Raw genomic sequence first — 26,583 nt, forward strand, 5'->3', positions numbered from 1 at the left:
ACCTTCCCCCCTTCAAAAGCAGCCTGCTGATGTCCACAAAATGATACTCCTGGGGGATAGGAGGCCCTAAGAAGCAACATGGATGGGGTAGGGTATCTGCAGCAGGAAGGGGAAAATCAGTACTAATTGCTAATTTAGTCTGGAACTAATACAGAAGTTTGCTAGTTTGGCTGGTTTGAATAAACGATATTACATTATTACACAGATTTTGCTTTTCAATTAATGAACCGTAAATGCATATGCTTGCCATTTATAAACCACACAGGTTCACCAGATTTCCACAGTATATTTTATTTTTTCCTATTTAAAATGTTGCACTGAAATTCTGAACACACAAATATCCCTATTTCTTAACATACTTTTCAAGTGTTATTACTTAAAGTGACGGAAGGAAGGAAGGATGGAAGATCAAATTTGTTTTTTTCCTGATGTGGCTGGCTAGCAATTTCATTTGCCAATATTAACCCAAGACATTTTTCGCCTGTAAACATCCATTTTACAACTGAGCAGTGCATAGAATATAGGAATAATGCATTCTTTTCCTTATGCCCCCCGCTAGCTACCCCACTTGAATGTTTAATGTCCCAAGCTGCTATGTTTCTTAAAAACCAATTGGTGCAAAGCGCCTGTAATGCATGCAAGTTAAAAATCACTTAACGCACACTTTAAGTTAAAGAGTCTGAGGACTTTAATGTTCATTTGTGGCTATGGTTCAGTCACATTTTCAGATGTGTTTGTTTCTTTGGCAAGACTGGTAACTACTCCTTCCTTAGATTCAGGATGCTGCATTTCCATTTTGATCTGCTCTTTGGTATTCTTGTTATTTACATCCTTTACAGTGTTTTCCAGCATAGAATCTACATCCATTTTTTCCTGTGGATTGTTTTCAGGCAAAGATGACCCATCCACTTGTACAGGCTCTGGGGCATCTTCTGCTTTCTGTTCAAGTCTTTCCAATATATTCTGGACTTTTCTTACACCATCTCTCCTGGCCTGCCGAACATCTGCACGACCCTCAGGATCTACAGAGTCCAAGGCTAGCAGCTCTTTGGTCAAATACTCTTCTATCATCAGGTACTTTTTGTCATTTTTTTTACCATCAAAGGAATCAACTGCCTGCTCCAGTGATTGCACTCTGTTTAGAATGGCTTCAACTTTCAAGACTCCTGGATGCTTTTGAAGTTCTCCTGTCTCTGAAGGCTTCTGTGCTTCAGGTTCTTGTGGGATATGCCTTTCTTCTAGAGGAGCAGTTTTAGCAGGGCAAGGAATCTTTTTATCAACATCCTCTGCTGGAGGAGGTGGTTTCTGTGGAGGTGGCTTTGTGTCAGCATCAGTATGAATGACTTGAATGGGGATGTATGAAGCAGGACCCTCTGTTCCAGATGAGCCTACCTTGTTATCCACCTTAGCCTCAGGTGGTAGGCTTGCTGGTGATCCTTGGGTTGGCATTTGTTGCTGAGATGCCTGGCGAAAAAGCATGACATGCTGGTTAGTGATAAATGCAACCCCAGAAAACAATTATAATGATTTCAGCTCTAAACAGGATGAGAAAAATTGTAAATTCCCAGATACCATGACCTTTCTCAGATGTTGCCTATGTAGGGATTTATGTCCATCTTTACAAGGTTGTTTTTAGCTGTTACCTAACTCAAAGAAGAAGCTTGTATGGACATTAACAGTTATGAAGACTGCTTAGGGAACTTTAGAAGAAAAGAGAAAGATAAAATACAAATTTTAAAAATATGAATGGGGATAAAAGATATGAGAAAGTACAAAAAGGAACTAGTGAGTTGGATGCTATAGAGAGCAAAACTCAATGGAGCAGGCTGAAGTGAATTCCATTTTAAAAAGTTGATTAACCTAACAATATGGCATTATGTGAAAAAACCCTGGAGGCTGCTTCAACTGATAGAAAATGGATGGGGATTATTCTCTGTATTACTGTTTCCAGACCTCTCCTGACACCATGAAGAGCTGCAAAGAGTAAAATAAGCAGATGAGAGAAAAAAATTGTAATTTTTAATCTATTGTGCAATGATTACCTGGTCAATTTTGTCAGTTAATGGATTAAGGTTTTTAGCAATATTTTTTTTGTAAAGTCTACAAGACTAATACAACATTTTGCAGAGTAGCTACTAACGAAAGGGAGTTATTTATATAGGTTCATCACACCTACCTGAGGTCTGACAGACTGTATTCTAATGGGAGTTGGGGACTGGATTCTGGCCGGTGAGCTTTCACGACTTGTAGAACCTCTTTGTGACACCTTGAATGGGGACTGTGCCCGTTGTGGCCTCTGATCCCGGTCATCAACTTGAATTTGGTGGAACACTGGTGGGTGAGCTAGGTAATCACTCTGCTGGGCTGGGTAGTGTGTCTTCTGTGCCTGATGATAGCCTTGTGATGGTTGTCTTGGAACATTTCCCTCATGGATCACAGGGATAGGAATATATCCACGAGGGAGCTGATGGCTTCCTGAGCTGGGTCTGCCTGAGGACTGAGAAGAAACAGTTGACGATTCAGAAGATGCAGGTGATGGAGGCTGCTGGGGGGAAAGAAAGATTCATTATTAATGTTCATCATGTTCATTTTCATGTTTGCTGTTTTATTTTCCAAAAAGACTCATCAATATTTAAAGCTGAGTTAGCAAATGGCTGACTATCCTATCATAACGATCCATACCAAGGGCTTATTGATCTCAAGATAGCAGCCATGTGCTTAATTTGATCTACGTGCGCGGCCTATACTGCCTTGGTATGCCAGTAATGCTACCCCCCCCCCCCTACATGGGGACCGAAGATGTTACAAACACCACAAGAAAGTTGTTTTAATGTTATGAAGTATTTCTCAATCTTTAGAAGGCTCCCTTCTGGGCCCTCCCACATCTAATCTGCAACTGTGGAGAACACTGAAAACCTGAGAGGAATAACTTTAATTTTTGTTCTATATGTTTTAGTTATTTGTTTTGTATTAACTGAGTATAAATGGAAATGGAAATGCTTTTAGCATCTTCATGACTGACAGATTTACTGCAGCAGTTGTGCCCCTTAATCAGGTGCATGTAAAGCTATCCTTAGACTAACACAGTAATCCTTCTGGAAATAGGTTATAAATGAAAATAAATAAAACACAGGAATTTTATGGAAGAGAAAAATGTACAGCTACTAAACCACAGGCTGAGTAAAAAAATGTATTGATTCATTAATTAACACTGTCTACTGTCTGACTCCACTGATTTAATTTCTTTTGGAGATATACACAGTACAGAGCATGAAACATGAAACATAACAACAGAAGGACTATAAACTGCCACAAATACAGAATTCTGAATGCATTGGACATGCCCATATCAGCAAAAAGACCCTTCAGTTTATGATTATACTGTTACATCCATGTATATATGAGTTAAGATTAAATAATACATTTTGGAATTATAGTAAACATCATTTACTTCTGAAAAGAAACAAACCATGAAGTATGAATGATTTTGTCTGCTCAAACTTATATATAATAAAATGCATACAGACATCAACTATTGCATTGATTCTCATCAATTCTGTCCTTTCCAGAAATCTTCATAACAGAATGGAGATCTGGAACCAGGTCTCTCATAGCCTAGTCCAACATTTTAATTATTACACCACATTCCTTCTGTATATTTGCTAGCTACCATCTCAGAATACACATAAAGGACACATAAATGTAGCCTATGCTACTGTTTTGGCCACTGTGTGACACAGAGTGTTGGACTGGATGGGCCACTGGCATGATCCAACATGGCTTCTCTTATGTTCTTATATTTTGCTGCTTATATGTAGTTTCTTCCACACCATTTAACATGTCATGTTTAACCGCTTATACTTTGTTTCAGATTTCTGCTTGTTTTCAGATTTCTTTCCCAAACCCTACTGCACTGTTGACGATTCAGTGAGACATCCTGTGATTTTATTGGACTTACACCATGTAATCCACTTTGATTCTCATTGAGAAATATATTATAAATAACAGAAATAAATATTTTTAAACTACTGGAAAAGACAATTGTGTTGCTGCTTCTATAGCTCAACTTTATATTGTCATATGCATCCTAAACCATGTCACATGGAAGTTACTGAAATTACTTTCAAGCCATAATTAATATTATTGATTTGTACTGTAGTAATACAAAAAGCTAGCATGAATTTGCTTTCATATCATCATGGCAGCACATTTAGCATTTGTAAGGTATTGGGGGGAAAGCTTCCACTCCTCTCTTAAAAGAATCAACAGAAACACTGCATAGTTTCTTATGTATTTTGATTAACATATTTGGTTCAATCAAAAAAAATTATGGACCTTGAATACATGTGGAGGCAGTATTTCAACATACATATCACCCACACACATATTTTCAGGGAGGATATCCTAAGTGATACAAAGCTTCTAATGAAAAAAATATACCACAACAATACCATTAGATTACCTCAGATCCATGAGGGGAGGATACTTGGGCTGGTGCAGCTGCTGTTGTCTGTCCACATTGTTTATCCATTTGGGCAGCTTCTGCAAGTCCCCGAGCAGGAGACTGTGGACGGGCAAAACTCCCCCTCAAAGGTGATGGAGCCCGCATTGTTGTCGGAACTGTGTCTGCCTTGACACGCTGCATGTCGGGCTGGTGGCCAGGGTAGTAGGAGTACTGCTGCCTGTTCTCTGCACCCTCATGGATGACTGGAATGGGGATGTAACCAGGACGAAGCTTTGGGTATACCATATTTCCTTCTGTGATTTGGGACTGGTTTGGACTGTTTTGAGATGGACCATTTGCTGATGACTGGCTTTCCTAAACAACCAAACAGAACACACAGTACAGGTTTAGAAATTAGGATATGTACAGTTCAGAATAAGCAGCTAGGAAAGGACACCAACTAAAAAAAAAAAACACCCACATATTCCCACTAGAACTCCTCTGAACAACATCTATATGATATAATTACATGCAGATAAATAATAGATTTAAACTTGGCTGAGTGGAAAGACATATACTTTAAAGTCTGTGAAACTGACTGATACAACTGCCTTCTTCAGCTGATCAATGGATTATAATAAATAGCAAAGTATCTAAATACCAATACTTGTCATTTTTAAAATATGTTTGTTCAACTGGCACCCTAATCCTATCCATTTCAGTAGGTGCTGCAGTGAATGCAGAAGTCTGTGCTGCAATAGCAACCAGAATGGGATAGGAAAGGGACAGGAATCTCTTAGGCATCCCTATGTGCAATTTGACTGAAGTCTGCATAGCACAGGCAGCATAAAGTACCATGAAACCTTATGTAAACACAAAGTACATCATAATAATATACTGGGACCACTTTTACAGTCTACATCCATGCAATTTTTGTTTGCATAAAACCTCTTCACTGAGCTTGTAACCAAGAACAGGAGCACCCAAACTTTAAGCTTCAGAGAACCTGATCCTAAATACATTGTATATGAGCCTTCCTAGAATTTGGCTGTTGTCCTGTGATTTCATGGAATGTTCACAAGTATTCTGATCACCAACACTCCCTTATTAAAATGCTGGTGGACTGTGCAAGTCCATAGAGGAAGCCAAGCTTCTGTTTGCTTTGGGTGCAAATCCTCAAAAACAGATAAACATAATGGGTCTTATACTTCAGTATGCTTATGAGTGGATACTAAAACTGCACAGGATGAACACTAAACTTTCTACAAGAGGACTTCCCCCCACCCACCCACCCTGATAGCTCTTCTAATGAAGCTCTTCCTGCAGCAGCCTTTCTATTTTGGGACCATATTCTAGATGAATCTCCAAGTGAGATCAAATAACAAGCACTGCTGTCGCTTACAGGATAAATATCATTCAATAAGAGCCAGACTAAGTATGATGGTGGCAGACTTGTATTTTAAAATGAGGATCTACCCGAATGACATGTAAAATGGTGGTAATTGCATGATTTAAAGGAAAGTGGTTCTCATGTCCATTGCTACCACTATCCAATCATCCACTGTTCAAGATTAGTTTCCTCCCAGCTACACTCCTTTACTCAAAATTAACCCCACTGGGAGAAAATAACTGGAGGAGAAACTTCTGCAAGGAGACCAGTGCTAGGCGCATTCAGCAACCTGCAACAATGAGCTTCATGATCAAATCCTTTTCATGTGACATCCTTTACATAGGATGGGTGAGTACTCAAAGACACAGGTCTGCCTTCATCAGGTTTAAGATGGGCCTTCAAGAGATACATAATCCTCAGTAGTAAATGCAAGGAATTACAAAAGGTATCTTGAATGGCTAACACAGCTTTAGCAGCAAGTTCACAGAACATACTGCAAACAAAAAGGCCTGCCTGCCTACCCACAGGTATTTGTGTTAGTTGTATCACAGCTTGAAATGTAAAAAAGCTTTAAGATTTCAAACATTTCCCTGCCAGGTCACAATCCGGAAACATCCTAAACCTAGGCTACCAGATGATTGTACAAAGGGGTAAAACAAACTGTGCTGTAAAAAACACAAACAGAATGTTTAGTAGTAGTTTGGTAACAGTCAATGAAACTGGCATCTTTCACACTCCTCCTTGTAACGAAGACCAGATTCTGCATTAGCTTTTGTCCTGGTCTTGTTCTTGGCTCTCAAAAGTTTGCACAGGGCAGGGAACAAACAGGGAGCACACAGCTCGACTCCAGAGATGCCAATGCAGAATCTGGGGGAAAGAAGTACTGAGGAGCCCTGCACAGAAGGAAGGAAAGTGCTAAATACAGAATCTGTCGAAGACTGAGAAACCAAAACCAAGAAGCATCTCACCCAGCAAGTCAATTGGGGAAAGGGAAGGAAAGGTCCCCTGTGCAGGCACCAGTCGTTTCCGACTCTGGGGTGACGTTGCTTTCACATTTTCACAGCAGACTTTTTAAATGGGATTGTTTGCCATTGCCTTCCTCAGTTATCTATGCTTTCCCCCCAGCAAACTGGGTACTCATTTTACTGACCCCAGAAGGATGGAAGGCTGAGTCAATCTTGAGCCGGCTACCTGAAAACCCAGCTTCCACCGGGGATCGAACTCAGGTTGTGAGCAGAGCTTAGGACTGCAGTACTGCAGCTTTTACGCTCTGTGCCACGGGGCTCCTTAGCAAGTCAGTTAGGGGCCAATTAATCAGCTCTACAGCATTCAAGTTCAACATTTTCCTCAACTTTTTGTATGCATTTAAATATTTTATTGTTTTAACTAACAGTATGCTTCCTTAGATATGTTTTTATGTTAAGAACAGGATATACATATTTAAATTAAATAATGAATAGATAATAAACAGACTAAACTAGTTCTCAGTGAAACAGTTCATCCTCCATTAAGAAAAACTTCAAAAGTCTTCCTTTTGAAGTAGGGCAGGAAACGTGATAAATTTCCAGGGATTATGTTTGGTTGCATTTTATAAAAAGAATAGAAAAATGTATCAGAAGCATAAGAACATGGTTCTAAAACCACTTTCATTCATATACAATAATGTTTTTTCTGTTAATTATAATCTCATCTGCATAATTACATACTAACAGGAGTATCTATCTAATTTGACATTCATATAAAGTGTATGCATTTCAGATCAAAGCTGAAAAAACTCCAGGAACTACATTTTGATTCCCATAACTTTTTAAAGAAGAAGTTTCCAGGAATCCACAACCTAGTTAATCATCATCTCTTTTCAATAATTATACAATATAGCAAGACTATGTATTTAGTTCAGTGTTCAATCAAATGGCATGCATTTCAGGTCAAAGCTGGAGATATCCCAGAAATTAGATTCTGGTGTCTACATCTTTTACAGAAGGAAGGGGACTCTAGGAATCTGTACCTTTTGAAGAAGGAAGAGGATCCTAGGAATCTACAATTACCCAGGGGTGCATATGGAAGAGTATCCTTGACTGTTGAAAATTCTGGCTACTCTCCTTCTTTCCAAAGGATATAGTCTATCCTTCTGTTTGGATGTTGTTTCCCCACTCATAACACACTCTGAATTTGAGACCCACCTAAGATTCACCTCTCCATCTTTGTCTCCCTTGGAAGTTCATATACAGAAGCACAGGTTCCCAACCTCCAGGTGGTGGCTGGAGGTCTCCAGGGATTACAAATTATCTCCCAGTGACAGAGATCAGTTCACTTAGAGAAAACGGCTGCTTTAGAAGGTGGGCTCTGTAGCATTATACCCTGCTGAGGCCCCTCCCCCCAAAACCCTACCTTTCTCAGGCTCCACCCCAAAATTTCCAGGTGTTTTCTAACCTGCAGCTGGCAACCCTACCCCTGATCCAGAAGAGCCCTGAGGCCTGGAAGCCCCAACATGAACCTGCTCATGACCAAACCTGCCACTATCTCCCTAAGCACCCCAGGAGCAGAGGAGGTAAAGATGAACCAGTCACTGGAGTGCGTGTCTAGAAGCCCGTGGTCTCCCCTCTGCTTAGGAAATGGTGGAAACCAATAAGTTATCATAGGATCTGGGCCCCAGTACTCCTCAGGAGTGGAGGACCCAAGTCATCTCGCAGGGAAGAGGCTTATGTGGGAACAACTTGTCTGCAGTTTTGCTGACTACTCCACCAGCTGTCAGACCAGTTTTGTAGCTGTTCTTGTTCCCTGACCCTTGGACTGCTTTTGACTCTGCCTTTTGGAATATATAACCTGACTCTGGACTGAGACCTTGGACTGCCTTCTGAGCTTGCCTTTGATTGGTCTCTGGAATGTGACCTGAGTGCAGAGTTCTGTTAGACCCTGTGGTTGCTGGGACTTGTTTCCCACCTGGTGACCAGAACACAGCAATTTTGCCAGAGTCTACAATAACATCACTGGCACTCACCAATCATGACACAGTGTGTTGTTCCCCACCAGCACTGCCACCTGGGACAGGCAAAGATTACACCAGTCAACCTGAAAACCCAATGACACAGACACATACCAGTGACATCAGCCTACTATCCCCCACTCACAACACAAAACCTAGACTGAGTTATGCTGGCATAAAGTTTAGTCAGTATCCTAAAACTGTTTAGAAGGGAATTTACATAACACCCATTTGTACAATGTCTGAATTCAAATGTAGATTGTTTGCATTAAATCCAGATCTAATTTCAATGTTATATGTTAAATGATCTTTTAACACTTTTGTTCTGGAGGTGGTGGTAGGATTTTTTTTTAAAAAAGACTGATTTTCTTTTTATTCATCATAATCGGAAATTGAAACAATCCTGAGAAACATCTTTTCTTTCAGTGATTCTTTCTCTTACTTTAGCCTCGGAATGAGTAATGCCACTTGTCTGTTTTGCTCTAAATGTGTCTTTTTGCAGCCCCTTATGTGTTCATTGTAAGCAAAAACTAATGAAAATATAATACAACCACATCGACAAGTAATCAAGACAGAGGTAACAACTCTTATGCCAAACTTCCACCCAGAGTAAAATTTTACTGCATACTTAGAACACTGAAAAAGAGTTTATAAGGGAAGTGGTGACATCACCTTAAAAGAACAGCATGAACTTGTACTCTGGTTAATGCATTATTCTTTAGATCTACTCAGAACGAAAAGAACAGCTATGAGAACCTGGGATTAAAACCTAGTCCCTGTATTTTGCTCTACTCTTTTAAAAAGCCTTGAACAGAGACCATAAATTCTGCTGTAATAGTTATCCATATATGATACTTATCTAGGCTTAATTTTTCTAAATTAATCCAAATACAAAGTCTGGCATGTTTGCAAAGTGACTAGATAGCATCAAGAGGGAATTCACTTCAAGAGAGGATTGGATAAGCATATGGAGCAGAGGTCCATCAGTGGCTATTAGCCACAGCGTATTGTTGGAACTCTCTGTCTGGGGCAGTGATGCTGTATTCTTGGTACTTGGGGGGGGGGCACAGTGGGGGGGCTTCTAGCCCCATTGGTGGACCTCCTGATGTTTTTTTTGGCCACTGTGTGACACAGAGTGTTGGACTGGATGGGCCATTGGCCTGATCCAACATGGCTTCTCTTATAATTAACAAAATGTACTGGAGTGTGGGATATTATGGAAAACCCAAGGGGTAAAAGCCATGCCCTTCACTACTGGGAAGCCTTCATAGCCCCTTTCTGGTCTGTGCTTAGCAGATACTGCCCATATTTTCAAACATTTCTTCAAAACCAGGAGGCCTAAAGAGTCTAGATTTTTGTTATTAGGGACCCAACATGTTTATGTAAGAAAGTATCCTAAATGAAAAATTCAACAAAACAATTAAACTATAAAATACATTTAAAACAGTATCAACAATTCAAACTATCATCAATATTTCTAATTTCCAACACAGTCAAATCCGTGGATACTTAATCCAGAGACTGGACCCACAAACAGACAAGACAGTCTTTTCTACAAATATAAAGAAGTCTCAGGTTTTCAGAAAAATCTGTAATCTAACAGGAAAAAAATGCACTGAGGGTTTAAAAACCCAAAACAATAGCAGTGCCTGTATCTTTAAGAAATAAATGTGTTCTCAGTGGTCATTGTGGGGGTGGCCAGGCTATTATAATAATGTGGCCAGAAATCTTCTGTTAGTAAAACAAAAGGGGAGGGGACAGGATCCTTTCCAGGACTGTTTTGCCTTTGAGGGAGGATTTATTAGGGCCAAGCATGGCAGCAATCACCAAGCAATTTGACACCACATGACTCACACAGATCTGGCTGCTTGCTATTGTTCAATGGTAGTGGTAGTCATGCCACAATGGTAGAGTTTTAGACTAGAATCTGGAAGACCCCGGTACAAATCCCCACTCTGCTGCAGAAACTCATTGGGTGACTTTGAGTCTATCACATATAACCTACCTCACATGATTATTCTGAGGGTAAAATGAAGAAGAGGAGAACAATGTAACCTGCTTTGGGTAACCATTGTGGAAAAGACAAGCATATAAATGAAGTAAACCATTATCATAAACTTCATTGCATTAGCTCATGGCCTTAGCAAGCAGCACCAAGAATAAATACAATAATTATTATAATACTAATTAAAAATTCTTAGTATCCATTTAACATTTGTAGCAAACATTAAAATCATGTTAACACTTTAAAACTGAACAATTAACCAATCAGTAAACATAATACATAACCTTATCCATCAGCCACACTAACAGCAGATGGTTTTGACAAAAGCTTTATTACCCTTGCAATGAACTTTGCCATTTGTGACACTACCCATTTACTTTTATGAAGGAAATAAATAATACATATAGCTGAAGGTGAGGGACAGATGAAAGGTAGGTTAGCAGGTGAGTGAAAATGAGAGAAGGAAGCACAAAAAGGTAAAAATATTAAGGCTGCCAGAAGAGAAAGAGTAAATAGTGTGAGGTGAAGGATATAGGGGATAGTGAGGTGCCCTCTGCAAGTTTTCCAGATTCCCCCACTGTGAAACTGGCCAGTACTGCGTGCTGGTACTTTACAATTTGGTTACAGTTTTCTTGGGTAGAGGCTGCTGGGGGGTGGTGGTGGTGTGGAATCTGAAGACATGCGTGCAAGTAGTTTGGCAGGTATATAGGAAGCAGGAAGAGATAGATGCCCGTGGGAGCTTTTCAAGGAAGCGAAACAATAAATAGTGGAGGAGGGAAGATGACACACATGACTCCTGAAAGTCTTTGGAGGTTCCCTGGTTGTGCAAACCTAAAACAGCTAAACATCTCCAAGTGTCATCCTAAATCACAAAGACTTACAGAGTCTAAATTTATTTTCTTTTGCCAGGTACAATTTATAAATAATTTTCCAATTCAAGAAAACAAGGGATGAATAGCAGAACCACCATCAACAAATCCAGACTTCTATAAAGATAAACAGTGAGTACTTTGCAAACACTGCAGTCATGGACATTTTGCTTTAGAAATACACTATAAACTGCATAATTATGACAGTCACCTAACTACTTTTCCATGACTTCCTAGAATTTGTCACACCATATTTTCCATTCTTCTACAATGCAGCACAGAGAGATAACAGGCTACTTCCCCCAGCGTATGATGAAACTATCTTTTGATTTACACATTCTGAAGGCTGTTAAATCTATGAGTTGGTTCCCATGGAAAACATCCTTACATGCCTTCCCACTGCAGCCCTCCCATTCCCTAATCATGCTGCTCCTGATGACCCCTCCCTCCCCCAAGGGGCATTTCAAGCTACTGTGGGAGCGGGAGGCAGGAAAGTCTTGTTTCTGAGAAGTGAAGTCCCTCAACATGCAGTCATCTTTTCAATGGGGTCTAACCCTATATGCTTACATTGGAATTTATGCAGGGAAACTGATCAGGACTGCAATGTTTCCAGTTATCTTTGTCTCTGATAAACTTCCCATTTTTGCATAGTTATTTGGGTACATATGCCTAAGTATATTTGACAGACTTGCAGATATTCACTTAGAACAGGTTTTCAATTCTACAGCATATTTATGGGACTCAAGAATTTAAAATAAATATACAACAGCTAAGGCTGTAATAAGGCCTGGCAGGGATGGCTTAGGTTAGCCTGATCTCGTCAGATTTCAAAAGCTTAGCAGGGTCTCTATCCTGGTTAATATTTGGATGGGAGACCACTAAGGAAGTCCATGGTTGCTACACAGAGGCAATCAATAGCAAGCCACCTCTGAACATCTCTCACCTTTGAAGATCTTTCCTGGCATCTGTAGGAGCCATTTAGCTAACCATTTGATAGCCAGGCTTTTTGATGGTGGGGAGGTACAAAGAGAACAAACACAAACATACTAGTTGCCTGTAGATTTTCTGTCTGTTTTTTAATGTTGGATCGGCAGCTTTATCCTATATTCTTTGTATCTTTCTCTTGCTTTTTATTTGTCTACTAGAAACACTGAGATACCCACACACACACACTTTGTCTTCCAAACCATAAAAATGGCTCAAAAACATAGCAGAAGGCAAACAGAAAAGTTCAGCAGGAAGAAAACTTCACATGCTTCTTTGTTACTCCATCCACTTTTGATGGAGGGTGTTATTTTGTCTCTTCTGCTGTCCCTAGCAAGAGACAGAAAAGTACACAGGAAGAGATCCTTTTTAAGATGAAACAAGACTATTTTACTAGCAAACCACTTGTGAAGTGAGCTGACTCTCCACTAATAGTGGCTAACTAGCAAGATTGCATGTAGAAAGAGAATGCCGAAAGACTTCCTAGATGGGAATTACAGTATTCATCTTGTTAAAGAGAGTTTGGTTGCTATTGTGAGATCATTGGTAAAATAAACAAGGGTGCAGCCAGAACAAACTGTGCAACTGGGAAAGAAAAATATTCCATCACTGTATCCTATGTGTGACTTCCCAAGTAGTCATGGTCAGAAGTAGAATGACATCTCTCAGCCTTATTCTGAGCCCTGGAGTAAGAATATAGAAGGCATCTTTTACACACCTGCATGTGTCACCTTTGTAATAGAGTACACAGTTGTCTCACAATACATTGTGCAAGCAGAAAGAAACATTATTGGTGAGGCAAGCAGAAATGTCCTTGCTTTGCTTTCTTGCATTCCTTATAGAGACAAATACTCAAACGAGTTAGCCATGTCTTCAACCATGCAGAAAGGCTGGAACAGATACAATGTCATGATTCTGAATCTGAAATTTTATGTGTGAAACTGAGGACATGCATGTACTAGCCCTTTTGTAGCAGATTTTCACATTTTGTTGTGATTTGTTCAGGTTCTCTATTACACTGTTCTTAATATGTTTTCTCTTTGTACATATTTCTGTTTCTTGGAATTATGGTCTGGGCTTTGAATCAATTAATAATCAACAAAAAGCAGGGGTACATTAAATATAGCTATATACAAGTATAATGTATACAAGTATAAAGCATACAAGCATAATGCATTATACAGCAATGCTTAATGCAGTTCACTAACACGAATGGGATGAATTCAAACTGCACAAACTACTCCAATGAAAAGATATGCAAAACAAGTTGACAATTTAGACAGGACTTCTGTGCTGTCTCATTACAACACCCTATCAACCTCTATCAACACATTAATTCCCTTCAATCCTGATGTTTCATGCTGTAGATATGTAGAATTTTTCTGTCCTTTTTTTTATCGTGTAAACAAATGGATAATATAAACAAATACATGTATTCATAATGATTTATTTAGAATAGGTATATGCTGCCATTCTGGAGACTTGCTCAAGGCTATACATAAAATAAAAACAGAACAGCAAAATAACCAAACCAGTAAAGCCTAAAATGTATAAATATTAAGATCAGTAATAAAACAAGCAAAGAGTTGCTAAGGATATTAAGGCAAAAAAGAAAATAAAAAGAATTCAATAAAAGACAAATTCATCCAGGAATATAACATAATACTAATAAACCAGCACAAGGTAAAAGCAAATAATAAAAACAACTAAAAGCTGAATAACTCTTCCATTCAAAGTCTTATAAAGAAATGTCCTGGATAAAGTTGAGCAAAAGTCACATACTGGAACATCCTCATACCAAATCCTATGATGATTTCTACAACTGCTCTCCTATAGATGTTAAACAGTATGGGGGAAAAGATGGATCCCTGTGGGGCATCACAGCTTAAATGTCACAAGGCCAAGCAGCAGTTCCACAGCAGCACTTTTTGGACTATACAACCGAAACCACTGAAATGCCATGTTCCCACCCCCCAACCTTCCCATTTTAATTGAATAATGTGACAGTGCTAATTCTGGTCTCCTGAGCCATAACTTGTTATGGCTACTTATTTTGCAAGCAGATATACTCCTGATTTATATTGTAACATTCATCTCACAGAATGCTTATGTACACTCAGTACTGGCTTCAACAGTTACATATCTGCCACATGTATTTCAACCATGCCAAGTTGATTCACAAGAAATTTTAGTTCAGGATATTTTATTATCTCAGTGGGCTCATCATTGTTTATGTAGAACTCTGCTTGTGCTATCTTAATCAATGCTGTAATTTTATTTCATGCTTTGTGATGGTTTCCAAAACCAGCACCAAAGACACTCCACCCTGCTTCCTATTTAACATTTTAAATAATCAAAACTACATCCTGAGATGGGTCCTCAATTCATGTAATTCCTGACTTTCAAGAAACATATCAAGGCATTCACCCCATTCACCCATAAATGGAAGCTGGACTCAAAGATTCCATCAGAAGCTGCTGAAACAAATGCAGGATAAAAAGAGTTTGTGTCATTGCTATACCCTCAAAAAGTCAAAAATTAAAAGAAGATCCCTTAAAACAAACCCTACAGAAGAACACTTCCTTGCTGGAAATGAGAAAGATACACACGTTGCACCAAGCTATTTGTTTTCATTGCATGACTCAAAGGCAGAGGAGCGGATCTATGATCTTGATGTTGTATCTTGCCATGTAAAACATGCAAAAGAAATAATCACCCTTCACTTCTCATGAATACAAGCCTAGTCATGTGGATCTTCAAGTACAGGCTGTGGCCCTCATAAAATGCTTAAAAGGAGGAGAGTTAAGAGGCCTTAACTCTTGCAATTCCTACTAGTTCAGGATGCAGATAATATTATGCAGGGAGCAATGGAGTGTAGGAATGAGGAGGAAGAAGTAGTGGCAGAGTGATGATCAATGAACTGGGAAGGTATAAAGGGGCACAACTGCCTAAACTGAGAGTAGGCTGAAATGTGAGGAGAAAATTCCCTAGAAAGCCAGAAGCTCCCTGGTTATTACCACTTTCCTATAAGTATTCTATCTAGCCTATAAGTATTCTATCAACGTGTCATCCAAAGCTCCCCAGACCTCAAAACAAATACGTAGGTTGGGCCTCCTCAAGAACGTAAAACAAAATTGGCAGGCAGTGCTCATTCTTATCCCAAGCAGAAAACTAGACAGATGAACAATAAAAAGGGACAAACCTGGCATGCTTTGAAGCTCTGACGGAAGGGCCCCAGGAAGTAAAAATCCAAGCAAGGAATAGGAAAATACCAACCATGAAGCAGATTGGGAGACATATATCTGCCCAACATATGTTAAATGGAAAACAAGTTGGGAAGGACCAGGGGAGGAATTCCATTCCTTTGCTAATTCAAATATATTATTTATACCCTGCTTTGCTTTCCAATAGGGACTCAAAGGAGGTAACAACATTTCATCTCCTCCACTCCATCCTCACAACAATAGCCCTTTAAAGTACATTAGGCTAAGAGAGACTGACTGGCCCAAGCTCATCCAGTTGAACTTCCATGGCAGAGTGAGTCTCCCAGATCCTAGTCCAGTACTCTAGCCTAGTCCAGTAAGCCGCCCTGAGCCCGCCTCGGTGGGGTAGGGCGGGATATAAATCGAATTAAATAAATAAATAAAAATAAATAAATACACCATTTTCTCTCTCTCACACACACACACACGCACCACTTAAAAAGGAACATTTAAAAAAATTAAATTATCTTAAAATATGTCAGTATTACTTAGCTGTGGTTTTCATTGACTAATTTTACAAGCCTTCCAAAAGGAAACTATCCCAGTGAAACTTGGTTTGTTTCTTTAAAATTGTTCTAATATAGAAAATTAGCCAGCAGACACGATAGCTCCCTTTAAACTCCAATCATTTATAAGCAAAGCTTTCTTTTTCATGACTTAAGCAAGTAGAAAACCAAGCGGGTTTCACAAACACCCTTATATAATATAGTACACAGCAATAAGGTGGATTTTAAAAAAAAATTCTATAAAGCAAAAAGAATATTAATATTACCCATCCATTATCTGCCAGCTTGTAGTGTATTTACTTTATAAGTATGTATCACAGTGGCCAGGTTAAGTTTTAAGATCTGTGGTCACTTTAATGGTATCTAAAGTTATCTGTATTCCTAGCTCTGCTATAATAAACCATGGAATTACAATGCCAATCATGGTTAACTATTGCAAGTGACCTCATTTGAATGTTTGCACCACCCTGGAACAACTTTCTCAAGCTTCTGCCCTATAATGTAAATTTGATGCCAGATTCCAGTAACCACGCCAGTCCACAACCACACATCTATAGTCTGTCAACCACTTATATCACTCCTAAGCAACAAATTTGAAGTTATTTCCAGAAAAACATATGTCTTGACTTTGTTTTTATTTACTTATGTTACCACCTACAAAACATTGTTTTCCAAGCAATTCTTCAAAGACTTCTGCAATTCTTTCCTTTTTCTTTAAAAAAGTCTAAATAATTGTCCTGGCTGGAAAAAACATTTTAACTATTATTTATACATGATCAAACCCAAACATTCACAGAAAGCTCTATATTAGTTTTAGAAATATGAAAAGCAGCTTCAGTTTGAAATTAATCATCCATGATTTTCTACATTGAACGATCAAAAGTTCAACAAACAGGTTCCCAGCACCTCGTTGCATCAGCGGTGTTGTACAGGGGATGCTCTGGGTTTGGGGCAAACTCCATGGTTAAAGCCCAATTTGACCATAGAATTTGCCCAAAAAACCAGAGCATCAGTTCTGGGTGACATTATTGCTTCAGGCACATGACATAACTTCCCTGCCCACCCCTGGAATGCCCCCCAAATCCCCCTGCCAAACAGGTGAGGGGACCTGGCAACTCTATGACACAGAGGAGGAAAAAGAACTACATTTTCCAAAGCATTAATGTAGCTTCCCACCTCCCCAATATTCTTCTAGAAAATTCTGGAGTACCTCAGAAGCCTACTGGGTTTTCTCAACTGAAAGATCTGCCTCCTTGAAATACAGGTTTTTCTATATGCTGATCTCCTGAAACATGAAGCCATAGTTGCCTATTCTAGGTCTAAATGGGAGTGAGGTGAGGCTAGCTATGCATGAACTGAATGCAGGCCTTCCCTCTATCTTCTGCTAAGACATGTGGTTTTGTTTTCTGACCCAATTGCTTGAATTCCTTGGCAGATGTGCAAAAAGGTTCAATGAAAGTGGAGAAGTCTACAATCAGTGGGCTGAACTTATGAGACACTCCATATCTCTGGATATGGGCCATTTTGCAGAACTTAAGTTCATCAATGAAAACAGAACTTCCACATCATGGACACAACACTGGGAGTCCCGAATATATATGGCTAAAAGATAATTATAGATGGATAGCTGTATTAGTCTATAGAAGCAGAATAAAAAATGTGTCCGGTGGCACCTTTTAAAGACTAGCAAAAAGTTAGACTAGCACTTTAAGGCACCAGTGGTCTCCTCTTGTATTCTATATAAATTGGAAGTTGCACTAACACAGAAATGTCAAACTATTTTGTTATGAGGGCCAGATTTAACATAAATGGCAGGTACCCGAGACACAAACTGTATAAAGGGCACAGTGAACCCCAATTAACAATATTATTTTTACTCAAAATACAAACATGCTTAAAACAGTAACACTCTTAATTGAATTTCCTTTATTTAACAATCTTTGATAACTGATGCCACTTGCATCAAAATCTGGAGTTAATGTCTGTGCTGTAGCAATCTTGGGGATGCTGTTCAGGTGTGTATCTATAATATGAGAACATATTTTTTATTTATTGACTTTTTTTAGAGAAAAGAGCTGTTCACAGATGTATGCTGTCCCAAACATACGACAGAATTTTAGAAACAAAAGCCTTCGATTGGGTGTAATTCAAAACCCCAAACTAGTAAAATTTGCTGCTTAACCTTCAGTACAGCATCACAATACTCCCCTACCTACCTGTGATTTGTGGCATCCTTTCAGGTAGGTGGGGAGGAGTATGAATGTCCCATTTTATCCACTGTAATGACTCACTATGCGTAATCTGCCTGGAGTATGCCTCCCACCTCAGAAACTTCCTGTCTATCCCCCAACCCCACTCCCTGGCACAAGTAATCCCAGGGGCCCTTTTCCCTCTCTGAATATAAACATCCCCACTACACTAGGTAAACAGCCTTTTTCTCTGCAACCCTGGAAACATTTGTGTGTATGAAGCAGGATTTTCCCCCCACTTAGAGACATCCACCTCAAAATGTATACATATGATATAAACTCTCCAAGGAACTGGAGCCACCATCCTCAACACTTGCTCAGTCTACCACAAAAATCATGAACCCTCCACAGATTCACTAGCCACCTGTCAACTACTTTTCTCCCACTACCTCTGTATGATTCATTCATATCTCAGCTGCTCCCACTGAGCACTTATTTCTTTACATTTCCGTCTCACTTAGAGACCGCCTGGCCTTTCACAAAGACACATACATCCCATGGTGCTGAGGTTCAAGCATGGGGACTAACAACTGGGAGACCCAGGTTCATAAGCCCCACTCTGCCATGGAAGTTGCCGGGTAACTTTGGGCCAGTGGCTCTCTCAGTTTAACATACCCTGGTCTACACAGTTGTGAGAACAAAAACAAAGATGGGTAGAACAATACTTGTAAATTACTTTGGGTCCACAATTGGGGAGAAAAACAAGGTGCAGATGCCTAGAATACAAAAAAGATGCAACAAATTCTCATTAACCCTTAAGGTAGCTCAAAACTTTGTTTTATCTTAACCTCCAACTACATCAGTGCTCTTGCATGCTACCCCTCCAAATACAAACACCCAGCACCTTCCCTATCCTAACAGTTATATTTCTCTTCCTGCACTACATGCACTTCAACCCCTCTGATCCATGCTTCCCCTTTTTACCTCTCCCTCTGATACACTGTGGCATTCCCATTCCTACATTTCCCCTAACACCCGTTTCCATCAGCAGCTCCACCACACCACCACCTTCACACATAATGACTTCCTCCTTCCTCCCTAAGGGCTGCTTCCCCAGCAATGCAGTGGAAAAAGAGAGAGAGCAGGCAGAGGAGAAGATGGTGGCAACAGTGGTGAAGGAGTTGGCTTCTGCTGCTGAAGCAAAGGGGGAGGCCTAGCACACATAGGCACTGACAAGGAGATGGCGACCACCCATCTCTGTCAGATGGCGGAGAGGGGGCAGCAGCCACATGTGCACAGCCTGGCCCAATCAAGAGAGAAAAGTGGAGGATAGACCCTCCAGTCAGCCAACCCGATGCAGGTCTTTTAGCTGCTCTTGCTGCTGCCACCACTCTCCTCTTCCTTGCTCATGGGCCGGATAACAGACCTGGATAGGACAGTTCCCAGGTCATATGTTTGACCCTCCTGCACTACCAGATGGGATATTTTCCCATTTTCATGCAGCAGCCCCCTCTAATATTTTAGAGTGTCCTAGTATAGGGTGGGGAGAGAGGAGATGGAAAACATAGTTGATGGGACCATGCTTATGATTTGACATTGAATAAAATCTGTATGATTATGAATATGTAGCCATTAGTGTACACAGCCCTTTCCGCAGTTTGCAAATGAAAATTAGTGTTCTATATACAGGGGTGGCCAATGGTAGCTCTCCAGATGTTTTTTGCCTACTACTCCCATCAGCCCCAGCCAGCATGGCCAATAGCTGGGGCTGATAGGAGTTGTAGGCAAAAAACATCTGGAGAGCTACCACTGGCCACCCCTGCATGATGGTAGTACTCATTTTTATAATCTCTACCCTGCTTTTTAAACGTTGTTTCTACTTGTGATTGAGATACTGTTTTCAGAGTAACGACTGAATCAATATAAAAATCACAACTTTCCTCTGTTTATACAGCTTGAAATTTAAGCAGGGAAATTTCAGGCTGGCTGTCCTACCTTGGCCTAATTTTGCAACTGCTCTAATTCTTGCTTAGTGTGTTGATATGACTCTGCATTTTGTACAGTCAATGATCAAGCTTCTCCATATCCCAGCAATGGGACTTTCCCTTTCCAGCTGTCCCAGAAACTGGCTCCCTAGTAAGGCAAGAGACCATTTCAGCGTGCTGTGCATTTCAGTGTGCTGTGTTACAAGTACATAACGTAGTCTGTGTTCTGAGAACACCAATGCACTGAGGATCTAGTGAAACACTTAACAGTCACAAGAAGGCCACTGAAATATTTTCATACCGCATTACACAGCTGTTACAATGTGTGGGAGCAGCTTACAATGTGGATCGGCCCCAGTGCATAGATAGTCTCCATGCCAACGCTAACTGCTGCCAGGAATATACAGTGCTGCCGTACAGACTCTTCTCATGACAGGGTCAATCCAGGTGGTGAGCTGTCCTACATGCCACATAAGTCACACAGAGCTACTTCTACATGGAAACATTTTCACCAGCTTCCACATAGTTGCATTTCATTGCTCATTAAAAGGTTGGAAAAGCGCATATTATGTGTCTCCAAAGGCCAGTATGTCAAGTAAAATACATCCTAATTTAATTTAGAATAATGCATGTAAACTCAAAATAACCCCTAATTTATAACAAAGAAAAAAGAAATGTGATCTTCTTACTTGCTACCTTTGTATTTTCAATGGTAATCTATAATTTTAGGGCAGTAAATAATTGTGAATTTTTAAACTGGCAAACGTTACAAGATAGAAGAGATGTTTACTGAAAAGTCACAAACTAGAATGCAACAATGGAAGGTTTTGTTGTTTGCACCTGAATGTATTGATCCAGCATATCTCATTTGTGCATGCCACAAGGCTACTGTACTGGTATCCATAGCAGACCAAAGGGAAGTTGGGGGTTATAAAAGCTGCACGAAGATCCAAACAACAAAGTACCTTCTTTCTGTGGGCACACTTTTTTCACACTTCTGGTTCACTGACAAAGCACCAAATAAGATGTACAGGAAATTCCACAGCAGACATGGTCTTACTGGATTGGATCCACTCCAGGATTTCTATTGATGGGGGGGGGGGGGGATTTCTCTCAAGTTGCAGCGCCTCCTGTTTGACCACCCATGCCATTTCCAAGGGTGCCCAACCTTCAACAGAAACTTAGCAACCTCAGGGGGCTGTAGCATAAAGGCTAGACAGGAAAGATCTCTTCTGAAAGAATTTCACTCATGGTTCTTCGCACTGAAACCATCGTTTGAAGTTTCAACACATGCTGTGTTTTACATGGCATGCTGAAGGACTTAAACCCAACACAGTTTATTTTCCAGAGGCTAACATATCAACATGTTAACTTTAACTTGCATAATTCTGTAGATTCGGGCCAAATACATGTAATCTAGATGCCATTATCAGTCAGCTTGACAATACTCTTCCATGTTAGGTCAGTTTATTTTATGTAAGATGTCTGGGCTGTACTGATTTACTTAAAGTACTCTCTCTCCTCAAAGTGTGTGCTCAAATTGTTAAAATATTTCCAGGCTATCTGGAAAGCTGAAAACTGGCAAATATAATCCTGTGCAGGGGTATTCCAGCCTAAACCCGCTGAAATAAATAATTTTAGACTGGAATAACTCTGATTACAATTGGATTGTCAGATTACCCAGTAAGTATCAAAATTAGGGTTTGGGGTTCTTTAACACTTAAAATTTAGGATACACCCATTAAGACCAGCATTTCAACGTAGATCAAGTCAAGATATGTGCATTCCTTGGTTTCTTCTAGGGTTGCCAGGCTTCAGATGGGGCCTGTTGAATTATAGTTTATCTCCAGAGTACAGAGATCTGTTTTCCCTGGAGAAACCTGATGCTTTGAAGGGTGGACTCTATGGCATTGAACCCCACTAAGGTCCCTATCCTCCTCAGGCTCCACCCCCAATCTCCAGGAGTTCCCCAGCCTGGATCTGGCAACCCTACCCCCCATGCCCTGCCATGGGAGAGAGGGGTGCCCTGACAACCCTAGTTTCTTCACATCAGGCCATCACCTTTGAAGAACAATCTTTCACAGTCAGCACTAAGGGGTGGTACCATTATATATATATATATATATATATATATATATATATATATATATATATATATATATATAAGCTATGGTAGGGGTGGTACCATTATATATAAGCTATGTCTAGTATTCATTTTTACTTTCACCAATATTTTCACTATCACTGATTGCCATTTCTCTCTTTTAGCCATGTAGAATTCCAATTTTCCACATATACTTTCTGGCAGTGTATCTATAACTAAAAAAATAGGTATTCCCTCAGCACTGATTTTTGTAAATACAGAATCCCCCCCCCTCCTGATATTCACAAAATAGTGGAGAATAATTTATTAAATCCATAATGAAGATTTGCCTGTTGCTTCTGGGTCCCAGATTTGCAGCTATCTGACCACCAGCACAGTATCACTTTTTAACAGGAACAGCTGGAAACTGCTTTACAGAACATTAAGAACTTTCCCTGGCAGCTGAGGCTATAAGGCTTTTAGGGTGAAGGCCAAATGCATTGCTCTAGTGAAGCCACTCAAATGCCTTCCAGTGCTGTTTCTTGCTAGCACAGAGTTGCTCAGCTTCCTGGTGAGAACTGTCTGCCCAACTATATATCCCAGTAATATCTGAATATTATGAATACAGCCTTCTCCCCAAATGACAGACTCTTTCATCAACTGTACTAATCTCTAAAGCATGCATAGACAAATGCCTATTAAGCATATAGGAAAAACACCCAACAATTATTTTCCACTAGGCTGTTAAACTTCCTAGTTCAGACAAGTTGTCATTGCATAACTAAGGAACAAACTAATAGTCACAAAACGACACACTTGTTTTTACATAATCTTTCAATCATAATCAATTCTGAAGAGCATCTATAACATTTTTTTTTTTTTGCAAACTAGAAAAGGAAACCCCAGCAGGAATGCACTTGAAAGAAATGCTGTCTTTTGCTTGAGGTGCATACCACTGCAAGCTAAATCAGAAGTTTGTCTCTTTCCCGGCTGCCTTAGACTTAACCAACTTTAAATAAACACTGCAAGGGCTGAGGTATCAAATGATTTAACGCATAAAAAAGGACTGCAGTGCGTCAGAGACAAAAGCCAGCTCCTAGCCTCACTGCATTGCCATGTGGGGAGGGGGAGGGGGGGAGGCTTTTCCTGGCACTGCCCCATTGCATTGCTAACAGCTCCTCGGGAAAGCGGTCGGCCGCTGTCCTTCAAGAGGCGCCGTCGTGCGTTGAGGGTGGAGCAGGATTCCGCGAGGGCTGCCCTCCAGGCCCTCTACTGACAGCCCACCCCCCTTTTCACAAGTGCCAAAAACTGAGTTAAGGAAATGACTCCTCAACTCCCGCAACAATGCCATATACCGAGAAAGAATCCCCCTTCACCCACACCTACTCCTCTGCCATCCAAGAAGTACTCCAAGTAGTTTGTCTCCCCTCTCCGCCCTCACACCCATGTTTGAAGAAGAGAAGGAATCCGCACTCCCGTGTCCTGGGAGGCGCTCCCTCCCTCTCCCCGCATCCCGAACCGGTCAAAAATTGCTGCTCCCCCTTTCGTCAGTGCCATGTCCCGAGCAAGGTCTGAGGAAGGAAGCCGAACCCCCTCCCAATGCTCTCCGCAAACAGTCTTCCGTCTCTCCCTTCGAGACCTCCCAGGGACCCCTCCAGTTCAACCACATTATCATTGACGCCAGGGGCCAGAAGGAAGGGACCGAAGGGCCACTCGGCCCCTGCTGCCCTGTCCTCGACAACTCAGCTGACTTAGGCCTAAGCGAGCAGAGGACGCTGCCCTGTCCCCTTTCCCGCGCGAAGCAAAAGGGGGGCAAACCAGGCTCCGTGCAGCAGCCCCAGCGTGCTCCCCGGCAGTACCTTCAGGTGGTCCCCCTGCAGGCGCGGGTCGTTCCAAGTGGTGGTGCGGCTGTTATGATCCACAAAGAAAGGCCAGCCGGTTTGCGGGTCGATCTTCACCTCCCAGCCCGGAGGCAGGGGATCACCTCCGCCGGTGTGCACAACGGACTGAGCGGCCGCGCTCATGCTGCGCTCAAGGAAGGGAAACTGGCGGGGCACACACACCGGTGAGATCTACAAACAGCAGGAAGCAGCACGCCGCAGCCAGCCGGGCCATGCACCGGAGAGTTAAGAGAGTCACCGCGGCCAGCCGAGCACCTTTATCGCTCAATGGGGAGAGGGAGGGGACACAGAAAGGGGTGGAAGTGTCTGGAAATAGCAGCTCCGCGCCAAAGAGGAGGGGAAGGGGGAGGAAAAGGAGGAGGAGAAACGCAGGGCAGCTGCCCAGCTGGAAACTTCTGGGCGCCTCTAGAGCCTTTGGACAGTCCGCCCGACAGCTCCTCCTTTAGTCACTTTTCGCCTTCGCTGTCATCGTTGTTCATCAGCATGAGGAGGATTATGACGAGAGGCCGTCCTCGCTCCGCCCGCTGGGCGGTGTCCTCAAGTCACGCTTGCCGGCTGCATGCTTGTATTTACTAGGGTCCTTTTCGGGGCAAAACAGGCCCGCCGGCGTTGACAAATCCGAGGAGAAAGTAGTGAGAAACATCCCAAGGTTAGAAGTTTGACCTCCATCTTGCCAGAGGCCTGGTTAAAATGGCAGGGTGGAAGGTCAGAAGAACTCCTGAAGCCTTCTTTAAACAGGGCTGCTGCCTTCGCAGAATATGTGAAGAGCAATCTTCTGCAGATAGATCCAAGAGGGCAGCCGTGTTGGTCTGAAGCAGTTGAACAAAGTAGGAGTCAAGTGGTACCTATAAGACCAACCAAATTTTATTGAGAAAGCAAGCTTTCCTGTGCTCTCTAAGCACACTTCAGACGAAGGGATCAGGTATTGTGGGCTGAAATACATTTTCTCTTCAACAACAAACTGCATGAAGCTTACGTTCGCAATAAAATTTGGTTGGTCTTAAAGGTGCAACTTGACTCCTTCTTTGTTCAGTCTTATGCAGAATTACTGTAGTCTGAACCCACAGTGCTTTTGTGCATGGATACTGGTCAGGGCTTTTTTTTGTAGCAGGAACTCCTTTGCATTGCACCTCCTTGATGTAGCCAATCCTCCAAGAGTTTATGGGGCTCTTCTACAGGGCCTACTGTAAGCTCTTGGAGGATTGGCTACATTGAGTTTGTGTGGCATAATATGCAAAGAAGTTCCTGCTACAAAAAAAGCCCTGCTGCTGGTTAGCATTGCTACAGCTTTTGGCGATTGTTAGTATGCCATCTAAGCATGCACCAGCTGTTTTACACAGGCAGTGGTCCAATTTCAGCCTCGTTTAAATTGATGTAGGTGAGCAGAAAAAAACATGTGACTTTGCAAAAGCCCAATGAGTGGCATCACTTACACTGGGATTACCTGTGGGAAATGGGTTTTGTGTGCTTACTACACCAAAGACTGGTAACTTGAGCAGTCATTGTACTGGCCTGCTAAGCATGTATAGCTGCTTTGTGTAGGTTGCCTCCCAGTTTAAACAAAAGCTGTGCAATGTCACAGCTATTTTGCCTCACCAAATTCATGTTTAAATCAGGCCTTGAACAAAGTTCACAGTGTGCCGAATCATATTTCACTGGCACTAACATTTGGTAAATATGTATTTAAAAAAATAAAAACCATTGCTGTGCCATACAAATTTCTTAACAGTAGTTATCCTCACAGCCATCTATGAGGCAGGTGGCTATTATTAGAACATTGGTCTTACCCAGCAAGGCAATGTTTATGTTCTTATATTGCAGAAGTTAATAAATCCCTGTTACTGTCCATATTGTCTAGCCCAGATTTTTTGGGAAAGAAGCCATGAAGGGTCTGACTCAGAAAAACAGCTGCAACGTCTTAGTAAAGACCATGTCTTCTGCTTAGTGAGAAGGCACATTTGATTCCATCTCTAATACA

At 41.1% G+C, this 26,583-nt stretch overlaps 1 protein-coding gene across 3 annotated transcripts; it reads right to left on the reverse strand.

Annotated features, from left to right (window-relative positions):
* Positions 1–275: 275 nt before the first annotated feature.
* On the reverse strand, positions 276–25,064 carry BAG3 (BAG cochaperone 3). 3 transcript variants are annotated; one of them, XM_060241519.1, is made up of 4 exons: positions 24,564–25,064; positions 4,463–4,819; positions 2,177–2,497; positions 276–1,464 (listed from the first exon to the last, which is right to left on the reverse strand). In XM_060241519.1, the coding sequence occupies exons 1-4, from the start codon at positions 24,726–24,728 to the stop codon at positions 706–708; spliced, it is 1,602 nt and encodes a 533-aa protein (XP_060097502.1). In that variant the 5' UTR covers positions 24,729–25,064; the 3' UTR covers positions 276–705. The 3 variants fall into 3 exon arrangements, with proteins under 3 accessions (XP_060097502.1, XP_060097500.1, XP_060097501.1); XM_060241517.1 differs by having other exon boundaries at positions 2,177–2,545; XM_060241518.1 differs by having other exon boundaries at positions 2,177–2,542; positions 24,564–25,063.
* Positions 25,065–26,583: the final 1,519 nt, after the last annotated feature.

The sequence above is a fragment of the Heteronotia binoei genome, chromosome 6 (assembly GCF_032191835.1).
Source record: "Heteronotia binoei isolate CCM8104 ecotype False Entrance Well chromosome 6, APGP_CSIRO_Hbin_v1, whole genome shotgun sequence".
Classification (NCBI taxonomy): Eukaryota; Metazoa; Chordata; class Lepidosauria; order Squamata; family Gekkonidae; genus Heteronotia; species Heteronotia binoei.